Source organism: Synchiropus splendidus, chromosome 15 (assembly GCF_027744825.2).
Source record: "Synchiropus splendidus isolate RoL2022-P1 chromosome 15, RoL_Sspl_1.0, whole genome shotgun sequence".
NCBI lineage: Eukaryota > Metazoa > Chordata > Actinopteri > Syngnathiformes > Callionymidae > Synchiropus > Synchiropus splendidus.
Genome location: NC_071348.1, coordinates 3612064 through 3631401, shown reverse-complemented (window position 1 = coordinate 3631401; position 19338 = coordinate 3612064). Strand labels below are relative to the sequence as shown.

Below are 19338 nucleotides of genomic sequence, written 5' to 3'. Positions count from 1 at the left end.
TTGTCGACACCCTTTTGTCACACATCACACCTGACACTTTTCTCCAATCATTCCATCCTGCCTGCACCCACTTCTTCACCTCTTTCTCACACTCTCTCCATGGCCAGTTGAGCCCCCACCTTCTTTATCTCTGCATCCTAACTTATTCTATTGATTCATATACACAATACATACCTTATAAGACTTTTCATGAGGCTCTGTAGTGAGAAAGGAAGTGAAGAGTGTCTCCACCTTTCTTACTTCTCATTTATTTCCAAATTCCTTTCATTCCGTATGTATTCACGAGAACCACAAGAAACTTCAGTGTAACGTCAAGTTCAGGTCCATTTTGGGGCAGAAACGTCCAGAACCGGAGGCACCGATCTTGATCAGACCTCCCTGATCGATATCCTTTAATCTGCTGGTGGAACCTTCTAATGAATCCTTCTGCTCCACAACAGCTATTGATCCGGGACAGAAGTCAAGTCGCACATGTTCCAGGTTCCGCTCACATCCCTCATCTCCATGGCTCTTTCATGTTCAGTTCCACACCGGCGTGAGCCGCAGCTGAAGCAGACGCCAAAAATAAGATCCGTTAATTTACATCAACGTAGCGGCGGCGTCTCCGGGGAAACGGCGGTGGAATCTCTTGGAATCTCTAATTAGATTACTGTCTCTTGCTTCATTGCGTGTCAGGCCTTGTTACCCTTCCTTCCGCGAGATTACAGACAATAGCCCAGCGGTGGGACGGCGGATCGCCGACGCGAGCGCATGCTAGGAATGAGCCCATCGATTTATATGTGCGTTGATATTAGCAAGAAAAACGTTCGGGCGTTTCTTAAATGGTTGAACTTGTGGATTTGTTCCGTTCCAGAAGCCATGCCTGTCCTGATCATCGTGGGCGGGGCCGTGGGTGGCGGCTGTGTCCTGCTCATCTGCGTCATCGCGCTGGTCTCCTTCTGCTGCAGGCACACAGGCAAAGGTGAGCTCAACGGTCAGTATGGGCGACCTGGACGTCTGCCAAGAGTTTCAGCCCCGCAACCGTCGCGTGTCAAGTCGCCGGTGTTGAACCGCGTGTTCCCTCCCGCAGGTAAACGATGCACCCGCCTGTCCAAGAGCGACATCAGAGTTCAGATCGTCCACAGCGACCACAACGCCTCGCGCGGGAACGATGATGAGGAAGACGTGAAAGAGCCCATGGTAAGTGTCGGCACCGGTCGATGGCTTCCACCTCACTGCCCACCATGGACTCAGACATTAGACATCATTTCGATGCTTTGATAATCCATCGCCTTAAATCAGAGAGGCAGATGTCGTTCCTAAAAAAGAAAATGTTTTGCCTTCCCTTCAGGCTCCGAATAGCAGCGAGTCTCCGGGGACTTCCCGAACAGAACACAGTGACCTTCTGGAGGAGGAGGAGGACGAGCGATCGGACATCAAGGTAAAAACAAAGCCCTCGCCCACAGAGATTCCCACAATAGAACACCTGTGTCAAGCTCAAGCCAACCTCCGAGAAGCCTCATAAATATCTTGGCCTTGTGTGATTGAGACGTTTCCTCTCTCGTCCACTTCAGGATCCGACGAACGGCTACTACAACGTGCGTGGCCACGACGACCGGCACATCCGCAGCAGCGGGTTCTCGGAGTACGTCCCCAACGCACGGCCGGTCTACACGCCGTCGCAGCTCCCCTCTCCGAGCCCCATGTACGGCCAGCACGGCACGCAGCCGCGCATCTACGACTTCTCCCACCGGTACGCCACCACCACGGCCACGCCCTCCTCGTATGAACAGCAGCAAGCCGCCCAGCAGCCGGCGACTCAGCCCGCTAGCATCTATCCGGCCGACCCGCTCTACAACAGCGGCTCCGCCTACCTGCCTGCTACCTACGGCCGTGCGTTCACCAGCTACGTCAAGCCCGCGTCCTACGAGAAGGTGGACGCCTACGACCAGTCCGATCAGGCCAGCAAGGTGTCCAGCTCCTCCCGCTTCTCGTACGCCTCCTCACAAGTGTCCTCGCAGCAGTCCGACTACGGCCGGCCTTCACAGCGCATGCAGACGCACGTCTGATCGAACACTTCCAGAGGAACCTTGCCATGATTCGCCGCCACATGGCCGGACTAACAAAGACATTCTTAACCTGGGTGGACCTACGAGGACAGTTCTGACGTGTAATTTAGGTTATGGAATAACCAACTCTCACTTCAAGGATCCGCAGTGGAACTAATGAGAAGCTGCTGAGCAGATAGTGACGACACCGAAGCCGTCGGTCTGGGGGACACAAATGGAGGCGGGGACTGTGTGTGTGTGTGTCAAACATTGAAAAGAGACGCAGGAACAAACTGGGACTTGAACATGTTGTCGTCTGTCATTCGGTGTTTTGTTGGCATGCAAAAGGAATTCTAAGCACATTTGTGTCTCTACCATCTACCGAGGACTGAGCTTTCACTGAGACTCTCCTGCACAACACGCGAGCGCCACTGACCAACAAGTCTTACTAGCACTGCACTAAGTGAAGAGTTGAATCAAACCCAAGTTCGGAAACTTTCCCGCGTGGAACAGAATGTGCAGCCTCGCCGCGGCGCGAGGGCGACGCTTGGATCGGCCACGAAACCCAAAGATGGCGATAGAAATCTCCAGTGGGTTTTACAGGAACAATCAGAAAGAAGGCAATCTTAACTTAAACTAAACTTGAATGCAGTGTCTGCTTGGGTCGGGCGGCGAGACGTGCCACGGGCTCCGGGTTCGGACCGCGCCATCGAGTTTTACAACCCAATCAAACTGTCTCAATGTTTACAACAAGAGCTACCCTGAAACAGTGTGTAAAAATGGCCGAGCCCATACTTCTCTCTCTGTTGCATGCTATCGATGTCTCGTGAAAAAAATCATCCGCGTTTCTACTCCTCGTCATCTCACGTGGGGGATGCCTGGTGGTGCTCAGTATGGATGCCTGTACTGCCATTTGTCCTAACAGACCAGAGAGAACAAACGTGGAGAAGCAAACATCATCGCTTTGTCTTTATTTTTATATTTTCTACAAGCCTTAATGTACAGTGTGTGAGCTGCTCTCTTGTACAGTATCTTTATAAACATATATCTTGGTTTGAAGCCACGTTTTCAGTTCTGATCAATCACTGAATGCTTTTTCTTTGCTTCACAACTAATTTCCATTTGTTTGTTCATGATTTTAATAATGTATTCAGAAATTTATTTGCTAAAAAAATGAGCTATTGTTGCTTGTACGTTTGTACACATATTTATATTTAAATAAAACCATTTCAGATAAACGCGCCGTCGAGAATTCTCCATCGTCGAGGTGCCGCGACAAACGAGGCGTCGCACGCAGCCACAATAATGAATCCATAAATTAGCAGCACTGTCTATGTTGATTTTGCTTTTCTCCCAGTGGTGCACTGCTTTTAATGAAGACAGATGAGATTGTTGAACCCCCCACTGCATGTGAACGCACCTCCAGGAAGCCCGCCTTGCGGGTAATAGGATGGAGCCGTGACAAAGGCGGGTATTATTTGACAATATGAGTTTGTCTTGTCACCTCTTGTTCCCCAGGTGGGGGGTGCTGTCTGCGACGGGGAGGTGAAGTACACGCTTATTACAATGCTGCGGCGAGATGAAACAAGCCGGTGAATTTGTCAGGCACAACGTGACACCTGCAGACAAAACGCAGTAACGGTTCGGGGGGAAGAGATAAAAGCTTTTAATGACCACAGATATTTCATATAAAACACTTTAAAAAAAGGGTACAAAAACATCAACACGCCACAACTGAACAGGAAAGTAACGTCACTCTGCAAGTGAAGGTTAGCTTGGTCGCGTATCCGGAGCGAGATTTGAACCCACAACCCTCTCCTTTAAAGCACTTATACAATCTAACTGGATAAAAGGCCACCGGTGGAGTGTGAAGGGTAAAATAACTTAGAGCTTCATTTAAGAGTGACACATGGGGTGAACACAATCTGCTAACAGTGGGTCGCTAACTCATGTGCAAGATATCGATAATACAATTTCGGTCAATACTATGGATGGAGACGCCAAACTTCAGCGTGATAAACTCCTGAATCCAAGTCCAATTTTGGCACAATCACAGGGAACACACCTGCCTGTCTTTGGTTCTGACTAAATGGAAATGGACCCCAAAGGGTCAATTCATTGATGACTGAAAAGGCACTTTGTCGTGGCCAAAAAAAGCCATTAAAAAAAACACAGTTTAAAACACCCCAACCCTCCCGTCCATCATTAGCCTCAGCATCACTGAATGACCTTGTTCGTGTTGTTAGGTTCGCGTGCGCTGACATCACTCCAGGAGCAGTCGAGCGCTTTCTGATGGATTCGCTTCAGTTTCCTCATTGGCCTGTGTGTGATGCAGATCTGCTGCGAGAGGTCGGACAATTGAAGCGTCTGAAGCTCGGATTTCACAAAAGTCAATCGTGAGGTGTGAGGAGAAAACCGCGGCGCCAAGGCTAAAAAAACATCTCACTTTTCGATTAAAATCAAGTTTGAATTGGTTCTTTTTCTTCACTCAACAACACAAGTAATTCAGTGTGCAGTTAGTGCAAGTGTGGAAAGGCTTGTGTCCAGGTCTCACTTGGTGCTACTCCTGCTGATCCTGGAGCGACTCATCTCCGCAGCGTAGCCCGACACGACCTGCCGACGTTGTCGCCCCCATCAGATCCCCGTCTGCTCTTTGATCCACTTGGTGAGCTTGGTGACGCGAGTGTAGATGCCGGGCTTGTTCCGCCGCGCGCAGCCCTCGCCCCAGCTGACGATCCCGGCCTGGAACCACTTGCCACTCTCCTCAAAGCAGGCCAGCGGGCCGCCCGAGTCTCCCTGGTGAGGGTGAAAGGGCGGGGTTACTGTGAGGACGTGTGTGTGTGACCAAGAATCTGCATCAGGAAGGACATCACAGCTCCGACCGTGTGTGAAGCCAGCAGAGGTCAAGTGACCAGATGAAGGCATGCAAGTAAAACATGTGTCAAGGATGGACGCAAAAGGCTGTGGCTTCATCCGGACACATCCAATTCAAAAGAAAAAAATGCAGTTTGCTGTTCAAACCATAAAAACTTGAGGTATCCTCAGACTAAAAAACTGTCGCGCATCCAAGTGACCGCTGGTGACTTCAGTCTTTCATCCCGTCCCCTTTAAACTGCATCGTTTTTCAGGACTATTAGCTGCACCCACTAAACTTAAGAAGGAAAATAGATCTTGTTCATACATAAGATGCAGTGGTCTATAAGCCACAGATGCAGTGGTGCCGTCTGTGCCGTAGAAAGGTCAGTGGTGCATCCGGCTTAAAAGAGCTTCTCAAAAGTAGTTTTTCAAACGGGCTTCGGCATCAAGACTGACTCATGTTCGTTCTGAACTTGAATCATGAACTTCCCACATCTTTTATTCACATTAAAGCGCTCAAAATGCACCGTTTTTTCGCTCGCCTGCCCGAAGTTCCGACACCATAGCCAGTCTCAGTAGCTGCTTCTCGATTCCAGACCTCCAGGAGATTGGCTCTGTTGCCGGGGCTGCAGACACGCGGGCGAAAACAGTGCATTTCGAGTGCTTTATGGGTAGATGAAAAGCCTGATTTCATCAGTTTCATCGGCTCCGACTTCATCTGATTTCACCCTGGAAAAAATCATATTAGCCGCGCTGTCGTATAAGCCCCAGGGTTCAGACAGCAAGAAAAAAGTAACAACTTATAGTCTGGAAATAACGGTAATTCTCAACATTTCTCGCCTCCACCTGAGAACTGAAGGACAAACCAGCAGCGCAGGTCAAGATCTCGGCATGCTTTGTTGATGCTCTAGTTTGAACCTGCTTTTCAACTGGCTGTGGACCACAGACGGAACAGTGGCGTGCCAGATTTGCCCCCCGGCCCTCGGCTTTGATCTCCTCTCACCTGACACGCGTCGACTCCTCCCGCCAAGAATCCACTGCAGAGCATCCTGGAGGTGACCTGACCCTCCGTGACCACGTTACACACCGAGTCGTTGATGATCTTCACCGAGGCCTTCTGCAGCACTTGAGCCTTGCGACCTAATAAGAGCAGCACAGGCGGGTCAGCGCTCGGGAGCCTCACCTCCGTGTCGGTGGCTAAAATCAAAGGTGCTAATGTGCGGGATTAGCGGCAGCTAATGAAGGTTTTAGCGGCCTCCCAGGAGAGCCCACGTCTGCCTCGATATATGGATATGGGTGGAGGGGAAAAGAAGGCTTAATGGAACGCAGCGGCTTAGAGAAAGATGAGAGAGAAAAAGAAAGAAGTGTGTCACGATTGGGAGGATAAAGAAACGGAAGAGACATAAAAGGAGAGGAAGATGGCAGGCTGAAACGGTAATGATGAAGAGGAATCAGGAAGCCAAGGAAAAGGACGCCGCTTCAGCGCGAGCGTCTTCATTTTGATGTCTGACAGAGTCAACTGACTGGTAATGTGAACGTGAAATGAGAGCAGAGCACCTCCTTCGCGCAGCACGCCCCAACCCGTGACCCAGCAGGACATGCCTGCAGGGAAGACGTGGGAGGCGGCGGGTAGGCAGATGGGCTGGATGGTGTTGGTGAACTCCAGCGGCTCGCTGAGCTCCAGCAGGGCGATGTCGTAGTCGTAGGTCATGGTGTTGTAATCGGGATGGCTGATGATCTTCTTGACTGCGCGCCGCTGCACGTTGTCCTGCTTGTACTGGTCCTGCATGCCGCTGTACGTCTGCCAGTTGGACGGAAGGTGGTACCTGCGTCGTGAAAGAGCAGGGCAGGTCGGAGATGTTAATGAAGAGACGCTACAAGACGACCTCACAGAGGCGCTACGACTGACGCCGGCTGGGACAGCACAAGGTGTTAGAGTGGCTTTAGCTTTTCTCACTTCCACCCCCTTTACCTCTCCCTTCCCTCCTCATCTGGAACCACTGAAGTCAAGCTGATGAAGTGACAACAGGATGTAGAGCACCAATGTCCTTATTTCAAGATCAATGGTACAGAATAATCCCACAAGTGAATTTGTCATACAAATAAATGAGACAGACTCATGCTTGAATATTTAAGGGTAAATGTAAGCGATGTGGATGAGGAGCCAGAACATGTGGTCTCACAAGGAAAGGAAGGTTTTAGAACACCCCCCCTGCTCTCCCTCTCCACACAGACCTTTGTCAGTCTGTTACTCAAAATTAGTTCTGAATCTTCAGGTCATGAAAGGAGGAGGGCAACATCTGAGTTGTGTTCTGGATCATCGTCATTCATCACTCCAGGGAAACGAAAACTGCTCACTAGGATGTTGCTCAATGGCACAGTGAGAGAAACGGCCAACAAAAAACAACCTAAAATGTCACGCGGAACATGACGTTCTGGGTGGAAGCCAGCTGCTGGCCTGAGCTCCGCACTCTTCATTGCTCCTGACGTTTCCCTCTTCTTCTCTTTGAATTAACATCTCACTTTCTCTCCAAGTACATTTAGGATCATTTAGAGTATCTGTCAGGGATTCAAACCGTGTGTGTGTGTGTACCTGGTTTAACTGTATTTTTGAGGACCAGTTCTTGGAAACACACCTGCTTGTAGGAACGTTTGAGTCCAAAACAAGTTTGTGGATGATCACTTCAAAATATCTGGGTCTTTATAGTTGGGTTGGAGTCCTGGTTCAGGTTAGCCGTGTGTTTTGGATGGTCAGGTTTAGGGTGAGCGGCTGGGGAAAGGTGTGTGTGTATGCCTGTTCATTCGTGGCTGTATGAACGAGGGGGAAAAATAGGTTCCCTTTCTCCCTTTTTCTGCATCAAAGAAAGTAATTTCCATCTTGACTAGCAGTAATCTGCAGAATTAAGTAAAGAATTGAGCTTTAATGGGAATAATCTGGTCTTAATTCTGGTACATCAACTGCATTCCTCACCGTAAACATCATCTTATCTGCGTAAACAAGGAGAGTCTGCTGCCGAGGAAAAACAAAAGTCAACACAATTAGATGGAAGCGGAGAATGGATCAGATGGATCAGTTATAAGTGGCAGCCATTAGTAGACTGGAATTAAATAATGGCCTTCTGAGCTGCAAGAATCAGCACCGACTGCGAAGATGACAACTCTCGGCTCTGCAACACACAACACACACAACAGCAGACGCCGGTGCCGGCGAGACTAGCGCCCCACCTACAGGCGAGCCGCGGCACTGCGCCTCGCTGAGAGGAATGTTAATGCGGCCCCTCAAGGTTCTCTGAATTAGAGGCATTATCTAGAGATCTCTCGCTCGCCATTTGAAATTTGTGTATCAATGGTTCGGTGCAGCATTTGCATAATGAGGTCTAATAAAAATTAACTGCTGTGATGAATCATAAGGAGCAAAACAAAAGCGAGGGAGTCGTGCACAGCACTCACGCTTGGTCGGGGTTGACGAAGCAGTGAGCGGCAGACAGGAGCCACTTGGGCGACAGGATGGAGGCGCCGCAGACGTGCCCGCTGGTGCGGAAGTGGAGGCTGACCTGCCACGGCCACTCGCCCAGCTCCGCGTTCTGACCGCCGACGATGCGGTTCAGCTTGTACGGCCTGGTTCCGCAGGCTGTCGGCAGAAGACAGACAAAAAAAAGTTGACCGCAAAATCAGGTTCACTCATGGAGAGGGAGGAGAGTGATGGAGCGAGGCGACGACTCGGAATCCTAATCAGGCATGTTGCCATTTTAGGTGATCAAAAAGGAAAGAAAAAAATACACACCCTGAGGCGTGAATGGAGAGGGGAATAAAAACAAAACTTCAGAGATGACAGCTTTCAATGCAGAATGAAATAAATAAGTGAGCGGATGCCTGGGGCCTCTTTTTAACCAGCCCGTCCAACATCAGCTCAAGCAGGATTCTCTATAATCTGCTTTGAATGACACAGAGGAGATTAGATGCACTTTTTGGAATGCAGCGCTCCACAGAAGGGTGAAAGGCTTCTTACTGCAGGTGTCTTCGTCGGAGCGGTCGGAGCAGTCGTCGACGCGGTCGCACTCGGCGTTCACCTTGTTGACACAATCGCCATTTCTGCACTTGAAGCTGAAGTCCGAGCAGATGCCGGGCGCTGCGGGGGGGGGGGCGGAGACAGAACCCAAAATCAAAACCTGCAGCTGTGTAGCGGCGCAGGCGTCGCCACAATCAGCCCGGACTCGGAGTGAGGCGTGTGCACAAAATGCGTCGGTGATTGAGCAGCTGATTGCATTGTTCAACTTATTGAAGGAGGTGTCGACGCTGGAGAAGCGGATTTGATTACTGCGCTGCTTTCAGCTCACTTCCGAAGTCACCTGCTGCCATTATCGGGAAAATTCCCCCGGCGGCTCACTGTGCTAAACTTTGCACCGTGAGAACCTTTGAGATCCATCAGTCTTCGATTTCCTCCTTTCGCGCTCTACAAACCTCTCTATCATCAGCAAACATCATGGTCCATGTGGTAAGTCCCGATGGGATCCCACTTCTTCCATGCTTCACATGAGTGAATATCAATTGAATGCCCAACAGAGACAACATTTCGAACATTAATGAGCATTCAAACCTGGGTACGGTCTTCTTCTAAGGAGAGGAAAATGTGTAGAAGCACACGCTCCCACGGCTCACGCTCTGACACAGTTGGCTTATAAATAAATCAGTCAGCTGTGCGTGCGCAGGATCAAACCTTGAGATATCTACTTTTCCAAATCAAACTTTTCAATGACATTTTTACAGCAGATGAAAGGAATGTAAGGCCAAATCAAACACACGCACTTCCAGAAGTTACTGGAAGAAATTTGGGGTGGGAGGACGCGAGAGGCAAATGGTCTCCTGAGAGAGGAATATTTGTCAAGTTCGAGCTCATGTTTTGTGGACAAAGGGGAGCTGTGCTGCTCGTCCTTCGTGTTTAGTAAAAGGTAGAAAGTATTTACAGGTTTCACAAGACGCCTCGTCACTTCCATCCTCGCAGTCGGTCTTGGAGTCGCACTTGACTTCCTGAGGCAAACACTCTCCGTTCCCACAGCGCCACTCGTTCTCATCGCAACCTGGAGGCAGGCAAACACACGGCAGGTGAGGGGCGCCGGTCATGAGCTTCTCCCACCCTCCTCTATTAGCCAAGACAATCCCGCGCTAATATGCGCCTGCAAATACCATCAGAGCAGGATGTGATTGAGATTCTGCTCCTGGAAGTGGGAGGACACACGCAGCACCATTTAAGGGTCTGGATCAGGAGGTCGTGACCCAGACATGGTGAGGCGTGTGTGACTCCCGCCTGCGCCCCATTATCTTCCTCACAGGGCAAGAGGGAGAGAAACAGCAAGCAAGAGGGCCAGTCGCTTCCGATATAATTCACCTAAACACATTCACTTGTCGCTTCTCAGAAGTTTTAATCTGCCGAGGTCACGACATTGATTGACACTGGCCCTCCTATTGGCACAGTGGTGTTTAAGCCTGTGTTGGTGATTCTGTCGACATTGGAAGGTTTATTCTTGGAAGAAAATTCAACAGCCGGCCCATGTAAATGGTTTCGGAAAGTAGGAAATGGAAGCTTTTCCCACGACCCAGCATGACTGTAGAACTCACAAGTTTAAAGGCGAGAAGAACAGGAGGAAATCCAGAGTTAAGTAAATCCAAACTTTAGTGGTCTGCGTCGTTTGCCCTGAAGAGAAATGATGACTTACTGCACTGTTTCTCATCGCTGTTGTCTCCGCAGTCGTTCACGCGATCGCACTCCCAGAGTTTGGGTTTGCACAGGCCGTTGGAGCAGGAGAACTGGTCCTTTGCGCACTCTGGAGATACACAACGCACTGGCTTTATCAAACATCAGGCTCTTTGGTGACGCAGTTGTGGCTCAAAAACAACTTTTTTTCCTTCGATAAAACAGCGATTTTCGATATTACAACCTGAGCGGCTGTTGAACTTTGAACCTGACTCATTATTTTTATCAGGTTTAATCTAAGGTGGTGGTGTCAAGACTACAGACTATCATTTCTATCTGTCATGGCGAGCTGATGAAGTGTGGAAGGAGGAGGAAGTGGACTCACTGCACTTCATCTCGTCGCTCATATCTCCACAGTCGTTCCAGCCGTCACACTGCAGCGCTTTGTCGATGCAGATTCCTGATGCGCAGGCAAACTTGTTCGGGCAAGCTGCTCATAAACACGGACGGGGAGAAGGAGAAAACACAGGGTGACAATCTAGTGACAGCGCCATCTCACACCGCTGCTGATGCATGTCCCGGCTGATGGGAGCAATTATGAATCCATTCTGATAAATCCCAGCGACAACATAACAAGCGCCGGCCTCCCAGAGTGGAGTGCTGCTGAGTGACAGCGCTAAATAAAACGGACACAATAACCAAGCTCAGCTGGGATTAGTCAAGAGTTGGACTGCGCTGGATTCCCACTTCCCATTACTTAACTGCGCCATTTGACTGTCACTCAGACACCTAACGTTCGGTGGGAAATAGCAGGCTGCGCGAGTCGCACTCTCACTGCAAAAGCACAGCCATCATGTCAAGTGCCCAGCAATTTCAACTCACGGTTTTGGGGATCGTAGGTGCTGTACTCGGCGCTGAAGCCCTTGTCGGTGTACGACTCATCAGAGTGGAAAAGTACATTTAGGATATTGGTGTCGCTGGTGAAAGCCAAAGACATCAGCTCTCCACAGTACCTGCAGAGAAGATACACGGAGAAAACACAAGTCAAAATAAGAACAAACCGCTCCCTTCTCCCGACAGAGTAACACCCCCATGTCCTCATGGTCAACATTCTTGCTCCAACACAGTCTCTCCTCTCTATGAGTTCAAACCATCTCCTCCCCAACTTTGTCTCCAAGCTTCTCCGCACGTCCCTTTTTATCTCGTCCTTCCCCAGTAACAACCTCTCAACCGTATAAGATTCTTCTCTCTTGCTTCAACTGACTTTCACGTTCCAGCTTCTCCACTTGACTCTCACAACACTATACCATCAGCAAACATCATGGTCCTAGGAGAATCCTGTCCATCACCAAACCTGACTCCTGGGGTGCTCTCACCTCAGATCCGTCCATCAAGGGCGCTGTCTCACTGACCACTCCTCCACCACCCTCACATTCCCCTCACTTCTCTGGCTAAACACCAAATTCTCTGAATTTACTGGATGAATGATTCATATCTGTCTGCGATTAATTTCCGGAATTTATTGTCCAATATTTTATTGAATTATTATTGACTTGTTTTAGCTTTGTTGTTTGGATCCCAGCGTCTCATTTCCCCCTGGTAAAAGACTTAGTTTCTCTTCATACAGTGGAGACAGGACAGGACAGGAGCTGCTCATTTCAGTAAGATAGAAGTCGGGCCAAGTCATCAGAGGCTACAGTAGTCCAGAGGAGCGAGCAGCATTTATAATCCTAATGTTGGTTTTACTTTGATTACATCCCTGTGTGTGGATGGTACTGAATTTGTGCACTAAGAGTTAAGAAAGGCCATTAGTGGAAGACAAATATGTTTAAATAAAAGCCATTACTTCAAAGACCATTTAGTTTAACCTGCAGAGAGCAGCAGTCGTATTTTGTGACGAAGGGCCGGATGCCAGGTTTAATAAATAACATCCGAGTGGTTTGAAACTGGAGAGATCCCATAATTCCAGCCAAGTGAAGAGGGATCTTACTTTGTGCCCATAGCCTCCAGATAATCTTTGTGACAGACGCGAGTGTCCACGTCGGGCTCCTTCATCCGGAACATGTTAAACTTCACCTGCACTTTTTTCCCAGCAGGCACCTGCGGTCGGGAGACGAAAGTGATTAGGAGTACATTACGCTCCGGTCCGGCCAGACACGGCAGCTCATAAACAGACCCGTACCCCTGAACAAGCTGCAACACACCGACATGCACCAACACACACGCAGCGTAAAATAAAACTAACAACAAAATACTGCGGCTCGGCTACAACTGCAGCAGCAGCACTCTGACAGATGAAGATAGAGGAGGTACTGAACAGCTTGGCTTCCAGAACGCTGCCTCAGCATTTCTCTCATGGCAGAGAAACAGTGATGGGGAGGTACAGGGGAAGAGGAGGGGGCAGTATCAAACCTTAATGGTCCACTTGCAGTCGATGGCAGGAGGGTAGAAGACAGGGTAGAGGGGGGAGGTGAAGACTCCTTTCGGATCAGACAGGACGCCGCCGCACTTCTGAACTGAAAGAACCGCCATTTTAAAGTCACATGAGGACTTGGCTGCGAACTCTGCCAGAGGATTACCTAGAGATTTTGGGAGGGATTTGTACTCGGCGGTGAATCCAGGAAGATGCTCCTCGCCGTCCGAGATCATGTTGACGAGCATGATGTTTCCAGACGACACCACCTGAAGAGGGTTGGTGGGCGGCCTCTGACCACACTTCCTGTGGGGGGGGGGCCATCACAATTTCAACAAATAGCCAACCATCAACATTCGCTCACCGTCAACGTTAAGAGGCCACACACCCAACACTTTGTTGGGCATCGATCTCAAGAGAGGACAACCGCCATGCACATCCCAAAGAGTGTCAACAGGGTTGAGGTTTGGCGTACTGTACCGTCATGGAAGGATCAAAGTATTCAACACAGTCAGATAACATCACTTAGACCCAACCCACTGCAACTACACTGAATAGCCAAATCCAGGCGGCGAGTTTCATTCCAGCCAGGCAGTGTATGCTCTTCATTCTATAGCCTGCTACACAACTCACAGACATGGATCAACCTGAACCTAAAAGTTGTGCTGCAAAAGTCAAAATGGGTCAAGAATGGGTTTTACTACTAAATAATAAACACTAAGAAAGAACGATCCTCTCACTGGCGTACTTCCTGAGGAGCTGCCCAAAAGCTGCTGAAACGGATTCTGTTGAGTCAGCAGGAGAGGTGCCGACCCCAAGCACCAGTAGGTCTTCTGGTGACAGTGAAGGCCTAAGAGTTTATGGAAGACCTGGGTCCCCAAGTGACCACCTGGAGTGCAGAGAATTGCAGACTGTCCTGGGAAGACAATGCAAAAGAAAGCCAGCCAGGTACCACCAGGGAAAGGTTTGGCAAAGGCTGCCAAGGCTTAAATTAAATATATATATATATATATATATGTGGTAATGCACAAACATTCAACAACCAGTGCAACAAAGCACAATAACCTTTCGATCTCTTCCGCGTCTTTCCAAAATCACAGCTGGTTTTCCAACGTACCAATGAATATTCCAGTGAAGATGAATTCCAAACATAACCGTCCAACACTCAGCAGAAGAAAGTGTCGACAGTCGGAGAGCAGATGTACACCTCCCAACAGTACATAAAGCCATTATAGAATTGAACATTACAGCTGCCATAAAACTCACCTTGGATAAAGCAGCTCAAAAGCACTAAAACATTTTTTGTCTTGCATCACCCGGTAAAGCATATTTGTTTGGCAACGCTTACTGAGATTGAATTGCCTGCAGCTACAACCGATGTTGCTTTTAAGAGCCAGTGGTTCCGTAATCACACTCTTCGTTCCCCCCACAGACAAAGTGCAATTACACTCTGTAATGGCAGGATTCAGGTTGGCACTCAACGCAGATTTAAAACGGAAGGTCTTTTTGAGCCAATTCAATCTCGCTGAGGTCACAGAAGTTAACAATAAAATGAGGCATGCACAAAGAGGACAGATCCAGGGCCGAAACAAGGAATAAAAAAAACGGTTCCACGTGTAAAAGGAAGGTGGCGAGCACTTGGCACGACACAGCAGCAGTTCAGTGCTACTGAAGGCGCTGCAAAACTGAAGGCAAATCTTTTCACATCTATTTCAGTGGCATCTTAACCAGCAGACGACGACTCCAATGACTTGAGCAGAGTCATTGCTGTTTTGAAGGCGAACTCACTGTATGGCCCTGGATTAAACCCCAATCATTTAATGCACTCACAGCCAGGCACTTGGGATTAAAGGCGGCTGTGTTTATGGTCTGCACCACTTTTTGGCAGATCATGTTTGACCCACTTGGAGGCCAGATTTTCTTGGTCACCTGATCAATTACAATGAAGGGGTGAAACGCCAGCGTGCGGCCGGGCTGAAACGTCACACAAGCATGTGACCCCAAGCTGGCCTCTAATTGGTCGGAGGGATATCGATGCGGATGAGCACCTGTCAATCAAAATGACGGTATCATCAAGGAGACTGGATGATGACAGATGCAGCCACGGTTGCAAACCGTTCAGTGCGTTCACTGACGGCAACAAAGGATGAAGGAAATTGGACCGGACTAACACGATTAGCAAAGCTGGATGAGGAAGGAGGAACTGAAAAGGCAGTCTGCCCAGGTGACAAAAGCAGACGCAGGCGAGCGCTGGGATAAGCCGTTTTTTCGCGGGTTACTTCACTTTGTTGAGGTTTAACGCCATGACAAAGTTGCGTAGTAGTACCAGCTTACAATGCAAGACTCACTCACCAGAGCCGCTTTAACAACTTACACAGTGATGGCTTGAGAATCATCTGGACTCAAAGAGTCGTAGATGGAGACAAAGTCATCGGAGCAGTCGTCCTCAATGTGGAAGAAAGGGAAAGTGAGGGAGATGGCCTTGTCTTCTGAGGTTCTGATTTGCCACTGACAGCGGGACTCTGAGGGGTAGCCCTTCGGGTAGCCTGGAGATGAAAAGTGAGCTGGGGTGGCGTCTGCCTCCAGGCGATAGACGCACTCCTCTACAAGAAAGGGTGGGAACAGAGGAATAAGGAATAAGAGAGAATAATCATTCAATAACTCAAACAGGAAGAGCTGTAAATTCACAATCTCTTCAAACTGAAATATGCTTTTGGATTCTCCTTAAAACGCCATCACCCATTGTGTTTTATCTTTGAGTTCTGATGCTCACATGGTGACCTTCTCCCACTAATCAGCAGCAGCATTCACTTTGAATGAATCCTTTTGATGGACTCCAGCTACAGTAATGACTCAGCTCCGGCTGCATCAGGGTCCTGAAACTCTACAGCAGAGTGGGTCCCACGGTTCCGAATCAGACACCGAACTGCTGCTATATTGTTGAAGGGCTCGCTCAACATGAGAGGCTCAGAGTAGAGCCACTGCCCAGCTCCTCCCAGTGAGGTCACACTGGAAGGGCCCAAGTGAAGACCCAAGGTGTGGTAGTCATGGAAACCTATCAGTTTCTTTCTATGTAAACCACAACACTTACTCATTCCCAGGCAGTAGATAGAGACCATTTGCAAGTGTCCTGTTGACGGTGATGTTAGCCTTCCACGTTGCATGTTTACACATTCTCACACGCAGGTGTTTCAGTGGAAAAAATGTATAAACGCCTATTGGTATATACCGCAGCTCATGTGCGCTCCAGTCACGGAGCCTCCTCGTAGGCATGATGAATGGAGGTGCTGGGACACGGTTGACTGTATGAAGTGAAACCAGTGCCCCTCATGAGTTAACCCGAACCTCAACCTCTAGACTGGAGTAGGCAAAAAACAACAACAACAACAACTCTGTGCTGTGTCAACAACTCTACATGAAATACATTGTAGTAAATTTGCGGCCATAAAAATGCTAGCCATGTTGCAATCCTAAAAATGCATCAATTTTAGCCCAATAAGATGTTTTGGCAAGGAGGTATGCATTTGTTCTGAACGAGGAACGATAAGGTGAACGCCCCCACGATGAGAGCTGAAGCGAAAGTGCCATTAGGCTGTGAAGAGCATCAACAGCCTGAAAGTGGCCACGCTGCACTTACTGGCTCTGGGGTTTCTTGCCATGCGAGGATCTGTGTCTGTAAACAGAAGAGGGGGGTGGGGGGGTGCATATCAGGTCGTTTCAGAAAAGGTCACCCAAACTCAGAGGCTGATACAATATGAAGCGTGAGACAACAGTACTTGGGTTGCATATATTCGGTGACATTTCCCTGCAGTTAAAGGAAAGCCGTTTCCCAGGGCCCGCCGCACCTGCCCACCGTACATCTCTCTCTCTCTCTCTCTCTCTAACTATCTGGGACGCTGACATCAAATCATACACACAGAAATCATTTTAAAGAGATCTTAAACCTCTGAGTCACCGGGCCGGCTCTTGGACGGCGGCCCGGAGCTTGACAAATGCAATGTGAATGCTGAGGAGACAAAAAGAAGAAAAATGGCCGTGCAGGGCCACGCCAGGGCCCAGCTAATATCATTAGAGCATCCAAAGTGCATAAAATGTGCAAGCTTCGATTCAACACAGGACGAGGGGTCTTTCTTATCTGTCTGGCTTAGCATCTTATCAGCAGCGCTCACACACGATCCCAATAATGCAAAGAGAAAGGTAGAGAACGGCAAGACGGAAATGGAAACAAATGTCTGGGGAAACGGCGTCACGTGTAACCAAATTGTGTTGGTGCCTAAATGTCAGATATTAAGACATATTTACTGAGGCGGCTGCAGGGGGCTGTTTTTTTTAATAAAGAAATATGAAGTATGTTCGCTTTTTAAGAAGGTGCACGTGTAGAGTGAGAGGTTTTTAAAGGTCACTGTTTAGGAGTGAGGACCGGCGTGACATTAAAGCACTGCTGCGTGACACATGGTAGTTCCTGAAACGTTGCTCTCAGAGCACCTCAGACTATTGTTGCTTCTTAAAAAAGAACATGTTCAAACAGGGGTGGCGTCTGGCCTGCAGACTTCTGTCTCTGAATCTTAGAAGAGCAGACGACAGAACCACCTTCTGAGTGACCTCAGGAGCAAACGCTGACCTCTACTCTCGCCAGCACAGTTGACCACAACACTGGGATTTTAGGGGGCAATTTCTGTTGTGTGCCGATTTCCAGTGACTTGTGATGAGAGCTCAACCTCGCCACACGAACGCCTCAGTGTCCATGTGTGGGATTGCTAACATAGCACGATGCTCAAGCTGTGTTTGTTCCTGGAACATCACAGCGCCACCCACAGGCCCATCAACCTGCACCATGCATGAGCAAGTCTCTCTTCATTTATTCATTAATCTATTAGATAAATAAATTAAATTAAATCTATTGAAATTGATGCCTCACCTCAGGTTTCAAAATACTAGTTAGGAAAGTACATCTCAAAATATATACTTTATGTTCTACAAATTTTAATAATTCTAAGCATGTTGCTTCACCAAATTTTGCTTTGACATAGAAAAAAATCAGAAATAAATTCATTTTCGATGATTCTTATTTTGAACTCCTCATTCTATATTGTTTTTGTTAACGCTTTTAATTGTAGCGCAAAGTTTGAATTTATACAGGAAGAAGGCTGGCCGACAAAGTAAACAACGGCTGGTGTGAAACTCCACCCATCATTCAGATGAATCGCATCTTTCAGCGTGACACCAGCACCATCTGAACCCTCACCTGCGGCCGTGATTTCAACAATCTTGACATTCCCGGTGTTCGTCGTGCTCCTCTGCTGCTGAGCGATCATCTCGAGATTCTCCAACACACGCTCCTCTGAGATCTCCGGCGCCAGCTCAAGATCCGAGATGGGAATGTCGAACTGGGACCAGAAATAGGCGATGACGCCCTCGCTGGGAAGGCAACGAAAAATGAAAAAAAATATTCTGAATGGAACTAGTTTGAGACTGAAAAGTCCAGCTAAACCAGTGATCACGGCAGTATTCAAAATGTAAGACATTAAACATGGATTTTTTTATTTATGGGTATGATTTCAATGCTTTAACTTTCATATTCTGTCAACTTCACAGCTTCACCAGATGATGTGATGTTCTGTATAGCGGGAACCAGCGTGACCCAATAGTTTTTGAAGTCAACATGTTACGAGAAACCGTTCAGGGTCACATACCGTGTTAGAAAACAGGAAGCTAGCACCAAAATGAAAGACTCAAAATGGTCTCAGAGAGAGTGCTGGGCTTTCTGAAGGAGAAGACTGCTGCAGAAACCAGGGTTCTGATCATGGTGACCAGGACAGGTGAGACTCAGAAGGAGGATCGAGACTAGCTCAGGTGCAGGACATGTTGGGGCAACACTGGCGGGAAATTTCCCATGGTTTCCCATGACACCTTTAAATCACTTGACAGACACTCCTCCATCAGAGGGGGTTTCTAGAGTCTCACCTGAACGCAGTGACAACAGACTTGGTGTAGTATTTTTCCAACAATGAATCCAGCTTGTAGTTTTGGTCCAGCTGCAGAGAGACAAATGTGTTTTACACTTCTTCACGACAACTCCTGCGGCCGGCCTCGGGACACGGCACAAATGAGCATGTAAATATATGGGAAAAAAAAGGATTCCCAGCGAGTGTCTCGCCTTTAGCCGAAACCGCTGCCACTTTTCGAGGTTGGAGACGCCGAAAAAGCTTAGAGGGTGTAATGTATCTACAGCGTTGGCCGACCTTAGGGCGCGCATATTGAGTCATGAAAAAACAGATGAGAGAATGTCAGAGTGACGGAGTCCTGGCTGAAGGGGTAAACAGGAGAATATGATAAACGGCCTGAAAATA

General features: G+C 48.5%; 2 protein-coding genes across 12 annotated transcripts in view; one reads left to right on the top strand and one right to left on the bottom strand.

Annotated features, from left to right (window-relative positions):
• kirrel3l (kirre like nephrin family adhesion molecule 3, like) overlaps positions 1-3261 on the top strand; it is a 31631-nt gene extending 28370 nt beyond the window's left edge. The window contains exons 12-15 of one of the 2 annotated variants that reach the window (XM_053887326.1): positions 854-961; positions 1070-1179; positions 1331-1420; positions 1554-3261. In XM_053887326.1, the coding sequence (XP_053743301.1) occupies positions 854-961; positions 1070-1179; positions 1331-1420; positions 1554-2048 (803 nt within the window). In that variant the 3' untranslated portion in view covers positions 2049-3261. Of the gene's footprint in view, positions 1-853; positions 974-1069; positions 1180-1330; positions 1421-1553 lie in introns of both variants that reach the window. The other variant, XM_053887325.1, reaches the window with a different exon arrangement.
• The window catches only part of st14 (ST14 transmembrane serine protease matriptase), a 64533-nt gene continuing 47353 nt past the window's right edge, over positions 2159-19338 (bottom strand). For 8 of the 10 annotated variants that reach the window (XM_053887320.1, XM_053887319.1, XM_053887318.1 and 5 more), the window contains 16 exons: positions 18953-19023; positions 18234-18406; positions 16626-16661; positions 15363-15591; positions 13155-13294; positions 12988-13091; positions 12566-12675; positions 11458-11588; positions 10961-11065; positions 10598-10705; positions 9848-9961; positions 8893-9012; positions 8334-8514; positions 6441-6709; positions 5887-6023; positions 3678-4823 (listed from right to left, as the gene is read on the bottom strand). In XM_053887320.1, the coding sequence (XP_053743295.1) occupies positions 4662-4823; positions 5887-6023; positions 6441-6709; positions 8334-8514; positions 8893-9012; positions 9848-9961; positions 10598-10705; positions 10961-11065; positions 11458-11588; positions 12566-12675; positions 12988-13091; positions 13155-13294; positions 15363-15591; positions 16626-16661; positions 18234-18406; positions 18953-19023 (2190 nt within the window). In that variant the 3' untranslated portion in view covers positions 3678-4661. Of the gene's footprint in view, positions 2946-3531; positions 3647-3677; positions 4824-5886; positions 6024-6440; positions 6710-8333; positions 8515-8892; positions 9013-9847; positions 9962-10597; positions 10706-10960; positions 11066-11457; positions 11589-12565; positions 12676-12987; positions 13092-13154; positions 13295-15362; positions 15592-16625; positions 16662-18233; positions 18407-18952; positions 19024-19338 lie in introns of those variants that run through there. The other 2 variants (XR_008416663.1, XM_053887317.1) reach the window with 2 other exon arrangements.